Source organism: Microtus oregoni, unplaced genomic scaffold (genome assembly GCF_018167655.1).
Source record: "Microtus oregoni isolate MIOR12 unplaced genomic scaffold, Mior012 000032F_ref0000030, whole genome shotgun sequence".
Classification (NCBI taxonomy): domain Eukaryota; kingdom Metazoa; phylum Chordata; class Mammalia; order Rodentia; family Cricetidae; genus Microtus; species Microtus oregoni.
This window is the reverse complement of record NW_024543091.1, coordinates 22,033,051-22,039,050: the sequence shown is the minus strand read 5'-3', so window position 1 is coordinate 22,039,050 and position 6,000 is coordinate 22,033,051. Positions and strand designations below refer to the sequence as shown.

The 6,000-nt window shown below is 54.2% G+C and overlaps 1 protein-coding gene across 4 annotated transcripts in view; it reads left to right on the top strand.

Moving 5' to 3' along the window:
- Positions 1-1,081: 1,081 nt before the first annotated feature.
- Positions 1,082-6,000, top strand: part of Igdcc4 (immunoglobulin superfamily DCC subclass member 4) — a 35,467-nt gene continuing 30,548 nt past the window's right edge. For all 4 annotated transcript variants that reach the window (XM_041679325.1, XM_041679326.1, XM_041679324.1 and 1 more), the window contains exon 1: positions 1,082-1,198. In XM_041679325.1, coding sequence (XP_041535259.1) covers positions 1,135-1,198 — 64 coding nt within the window. In that variant the 5' untranslated portion in view covers positions 1,082-1,134. The remainder of the gene's footprint in view (positions 1,199-6,000) is intronic.

The window sequence follows — 6,000 nt, the reverse complement described above, 5'->3', positions numbered from 1 at the left end:
CCTTGGTTTTGTTTTTCAAGGTTCGTTTTATAATTGTAGGCAATGTGTGTCTGCCTGTAGGTACTAGTGTCACAGAGGCCAAAGGCTATCAGAACTCCCAGAGCGAGAGTTACAGAGTGATGTGAGCTGCCCGAGTGGGTGCTGGAACCCAAACCTAGGTCCTCTGCAAACGCAATAAGCACTCTAGCCAGTGACCCATCTCTTCAGTCTCATATGTGGCATTATTTAAACAGCCGTTGTGTGTGCATTCCTCTCCCCAGTCCAGCCTGACAAGACACTGAGGCAAGTGACCTGGCTATGTCAATTAGAGAAATGTGGAGAAGACCTGAAAATGAGAACCACACAATGGGACGGAAAAGGGGAAGAGGACCCAACACCACAAGGGCAGGCCCTGCACCTGCTGCTCTAAGCCTCCTGCCCTCACAAAGTCCACCCTCAAAGCCCCAGTATTCCCAGCATGCAGGTGGGTAAAATGGGACCAAGCAAGTCTTCATTGTCCCTCAGAGAGGCGGAACACAGTCCGGACTGGGTTGGCAACTGAGGAGGAAGGAAGGAAGCCAAGAGAACCTTCAGCTTGGGATGACAGAGGTAGAGGGGACTGTGGTATCTCCTGTGGGTCTGTTGGTACAACCTGTGGAGAAGCTAAGCAGGACTCAGGTCAAGACGTGAGGTGGAAAAAGACAGAGCCTCAATGAATTGGCCTCCACTGAGCCTAGAACAGAGATGGAGGAGACCCTGAGGTAGGGTCATGACAAGGACAAGATCCAGAAGCTCAGGTGAAAAGATGAACAGAAAGAAGCCGGAGGTGACCAGGAGGGAGAGCAGAAGGCGCCGCGTGCAGAGTGGGGCGCAGGAGCAGTTCGGTGGTGCCCTGGCGCGGGGTCCCCTGTGGGGCACGGTGGCCACACTGGCGGGGCGGCCCCGCGCGGGCCGCCCGCCCAAGATGGCGATAGAGGGGCGGGCGAAGTGGCCGCGGTCCCGGCCCCCGCGCCGGCCCCCGCTCGGGCCCGGGCCCCGGAGGCCGCGCCCCCGCCCGCGGCGCCGCGCCTCCCGGAGCCACTGACGCCCGGCGCGCCCTCCCCCGGCGGCGGCCCAGGCGCCCGGACGCGGCGGCGGCGGCCCAAGCCCGGCCCTATGGCGCGGGCGGACACGGGCCGCGGGCTCCTGGCGCTGACCTTCTGCCTGCTGTCCGCGCGCGGTAAGGGCCCGGGGTGGCCGCAGTCGCGAGTGGGCGTCCCCAGCGCCCGCGATGTTTGCACGCCGGGGGATGCGGGGACTTGCCCGCAGGGGGTGTGTGTGTCCTTGCTGTTTCCGTGCGTGTCCCCCTGCGCGTGGACCTTGTGTGTGTGAGGTGTGCGTGTCTGTGTGTCGGGGTGGGGGTGTCCTGCGGGAGAATGTGTCCACAGTGCGTGCCTAAGGCGCCGGGTGGCATCGCCGGCGCGAGGGTGGCTGCGGCGCTGGTAGCTCTAAGCGGGGCATGCTTCTGCCCTGCCTGCACGCGTCTCGCGGTCGCGAGTGTGCCTGAGAGAGCAGGCGGGGCGGGAGTGTGTTCTTACACCTCCATTTGTGTCGGGTGCGTGTGTAACTGGATGCGGCTGTGCTAATATTTGGCCTTGGCTTTTGGGGAGTGTCCTTGCTCATGGTGGGGGCGGCGGTGAGAAAAACCACACTCAACTTTGCCCAGTGGGTGTGGCCCCTGGGGCCAGCTAGAGCGGTAGGGGAATATGGGGTTGTTGTGGACCCAGACCTGGGGTTCGGAGAGGGTTGGGGGAAGGGCAGGAAACCAGTTGCTTTAGTGAACGGACCCAACATTTGGTCTCTGGATGGGACGCGTGTCACTCCTGCCCCACCCCAAAGGGCGGACATGGGAAGCGTGGACGAGATCAGCAAGGCCCCCTCTAGTCTCCCGGTCCTAGCGTATGGTAGAGTCAGGGGTAAAGATCACAACTGTACACATCTGAGAAAGGGCTGGGAGGGAGTAACGAAGTGTCCAAGTGTGTGTGCCAGAGCTGCTTCTGCCACCCCTGGGTCCTCTGACTCTCAGTGGGATGTGCGTTTGCGGGGCGGCCCAAGGGAGGTTAGGTGGTAGGGCCGCGAGGGGGATGGGCTGCCCGCTTTGTTCGATTACTTCTTGCCTTCCCTGCCGAGGGGGGAGTTGAGGATGTGTCCGGGGCGAGTCGGGGAGGGACTTGGCAGTGGGGGTGGGGAGGGGGATTTTTCTCCAGCTGCTGCGGCTTTCCAGAGAGACTGGGCCAGGCCACGTGGGAGGGAGGCAGGGAGGACGGCGGGAGTGGGTTGGGGGGGGCGGGAAGGAGCCTCGCCGGGCCAACCCGAGGCCCATCTCCAGGAAAACAGTGTGTGGGAGAGTGCTGGAAACAGCTCGGACCCTAGCTCGCCCAGCCAGACACGCCCCTTTCCCTCTGAGACCGTGGACCCAGCTGGAAGCCGGTGGTGGCCGCTCGGTGCGTGGGGCTGGCTGGGCGGCAGAAGCTGGGGGTCCGGGAGTTGTCAGGTGAATGTGGCGCGGGCAAATGTCAGAGAGGTGTCTGTCTTCCTGGAGCCCAAAGGATTAGGAATAGTTGCGTGTCCCCTCCTCCTCCTGCTCTTCCCAAAGCTCCAGTAACGCGGGATCCTGGCTGGCAATCGCCCTCGCGCTTTATTAAATACTTCTGAGGCCTCGGGCCGGGCCACCGGAGAAAGTCTGGAGACTGGCCTTTTCCTGCTCCCCACTATACAGGCAGAGAGCAGAGTGGTCTTCCTGGCCACCTGAATGACTAACAACAACTACTATTCTTGCCCTGGCTTAACCTCCTTTGAGTGTTTAAGCCTCTGCAGTCTGTGGACACCCCTTTAGAGTAGAGGTCATCCATTCTTTCACAGTATTTGTTGGGCTGTCTTTATAGGTTAACGTTTGCCTGATGCCCAGAATGTTGCAAACAAGGTCCTAGCGGCAGGCTGTCAGTCTCAGGGTCAGGGTCGGAGCCCAGGACTGGCAAGGTGCTGGGGAAGAGAGGCTCCTAAGCCATACTGGGAAGATCAGGAAAGGTTCTGAAGAAATTGATGGAGAGAGGAAGAGCCAGCCCCGCAGAGGGAGGAGTCTTCCAGATCAAGCAGGGGGTGCCAATACTGGGAGGAGATTTCGTTCACATCATTGCATCAAGCTAAATCTGGCTGGCGGTTAGAATACGGGGTGGGAGTGGGGCAGATGGGGGAGGGGTAGGCTACTACCGTGTCAAGAGAGGAGGCTAAGGAAGGAACTAGTCCCAGCTCCCAAAGAGCAGTGTTAGTCCCACCAAGTCTGGCCTGAGACCCAGGAGGGTCACGGGCAGGTTTTCAGACCAGCTTTGCATCAGCTCAAGGTAGCCTGCGTGGAGGGTGCAGGGCGAGACAAGAAGCCCTCCTGGGGAGGAGGTGGGGATACAGAACGGTGGCAGCTAGTGGCTTGCATGGCCAGAGGCACTGGATTCTAGAGATATTAAGGAAATGGAATGGGAAGGGTGTGAGCATAGATCAGTGGGTTTTTCTTTGTTATCAGTTTTTTATCTGTGGATGGGCATTTTGCCTGCAAATATGTCTGTGCACCACATGTGTGCCCAGTGCCTGTGGAAACCAGATGACAGTGTCAGATTCCTTGGAATTGGAGCTACAGATGGTTGTGAGCCATCATGTGGATGCTGGGAGCTTAACCCAGGTCCTCTGGAAGAGAGTAGCCAGTGTTTTTAACCACTGGGCCATCTCTCTTGCACCTATAGATATAGTCTATTAGGAGTGAAGAAGAAAGTCAAACATAATAGTCTTCCCAGAAGAGTCAGTGTGGGCCAGAATGAAGGGCTGGGGCTGGGTTAGGACAATGCCCAGTCCTTTGACCTTGCCTATGGGTCAGAGGTTGTGGCTGTGAGCTCTTAGAAATAAGATTTCTGTCTGAGAGCAGTGACTGGAAGCTGTACTCTTTTACCATATGAAGGAGTGGGGCTCCCCCTTCCACTCAAGTTAGAATTTGGGGCTTGGGGGACCCAGAGAGCTCTGAGAACATAGGAGCTTTACCTCACCTGGAACGCCTCCTCCCTGTCATCCCTGTCTCAGGTTCTTCCTAGAAGTCAACACTAGAAGTCTTTTGTTTGTTTGTTTTGAGACAGGGTTGTAGCCCTGGCTGTCCTGGGACTTGCTCTGTAGACCAGGCTAGCCTGGAACTCAAGAGATCTGCCTGCCTCTGCCCCCCGTGTACTGGGACTAAAGATGAGGAAGCTTCTTTTGATAGTGATTCTTGCAGGGAATTTACCTAGACCTTTGTGTGAACCTGTGTGTGTTTCCATGGCCTCATTAATCACATGTTGATATATGGATATTTTCCTGACAGTATCTCTTTCAAACTAAGAAATCTCATGATCATCATGTAATGTCAGCACTCAAAGAGACATAGGAAACTGGGCATTCTGGTGCCTCTCTGTAACCCTAGTGTTTGAAAGACTGAGGCAGGAGGATTGCTGAGAGTTAAGTGCCAGCCTGGTCTACATAGCTACTCAAGTTACTCCCGTTAAAAAATAGAAAGTAATAGAAAGAATTTATTGTGAGTCCATTTTACAGATGAGAAGCCTGTGTGGCTTTCTGACATTACTCAGAAACTGATCTTGGGTCCTACCAGTCTCCTGGCTCCTCTTTGTAAGACCGCCCAGTCACTCTTCCCAGGGATCTGGGAGCATAACAAGTTCGCCCCTCTGCACTTCTTACATAAGACAAGTTAGCAGCTTTAGACCTGAGTTTTCTCTCTGGCTGGTCCGAGGATGTGGGATTCTTTTGCTCATCTCCTGTTCACTCCACGGTCTCTGAGGTACAGCAACCAGATTTGGAATTCCAGATTCAGAACACATGTGGCTGCCAGATAGGCCTGGGGCTCCCAGGAGGGCAGGGGGAAGAATTGATGGGATAGAAAGTGGGGTTCAGGAAGGAAAACCAGAAAGGTTACCCTGGGGTCCTGCATTCTCCTCTGGCCAGGCCAGCTGTAGGACTTCTGTAGCTGTGGAGGAACCACGAGGTCACTGGGGTCAAGGAAGCCAAGGGCCAATAAGCTTTCTCCCAGGTGCAAGTCAGGACTCCTGATCAACTAATAGGGGAGTCTCTTTCTTGTTTTGAGGACAGAGCTATGGCACCCATCAACAGTTCATATGCGGAGACAGGGTGAACTCAGAAGAAATCCTTTTTTTTTCTAAATATTTATTTGTTTATTATGTACACAGTGTTCAGCCTGCATATACACCTACATGCAAGAAGAGGTCCCCAGATCTCACTATAGATGGTTGTGAGTCATCATGGGGTTGCCGGGAATTGAACTCAGGACCTCTGGAAGAGCAGGCAATGCTCTTAACCACTGAGCCATCTCTCCAGCCCAGAAGAAATACTTTGAAGCATATGAGATGTGTAACAGAACCAGCAAGCTAAATGATTCCCTGCCTTAATGATATTTAGACAAAATTTTACTATGAATTTGCTGTTCTGTTTCTCTGTGGTTTTAGTTTGCTTGTTTCAGATAGGCCCATTGTAGCCCAAGCTGTCCTTGAACTTACTATATAGCTTTGAACTTTTGATTTTTCTGCTTCTACCCACTGAGTGTTGGGATTACAGGGTTTACCAACACATGCAGTTTATACAGTGTTGGGACTAAACCCAGGGTTTCATGCATGCTAGGTAAGCATTCTACCAGCTGAACATATCCCCAGCCACCGGTCTAGGTGGTTTTAAAGCATTTTATTAGGTGTCTAATAATAATATCCCAGGCAGATTCTGTCTGTATTATTCAGATTGTTCCTAACTCTGAAGGGATTTACTCTATTTTCACAGATAACAAAGCCAAGGCTTGGACAGGCATAAGGGTAGAATTCTATGATATGCTTGAGAGGGTCTGCATATCTACACAGCTATTTAAGTAGAGGATCTGCTCTACACAAGACACTGTTACAGATGCTAAAGCCTAAAGGACAACTAGGATATAACCCTAAGAGATTG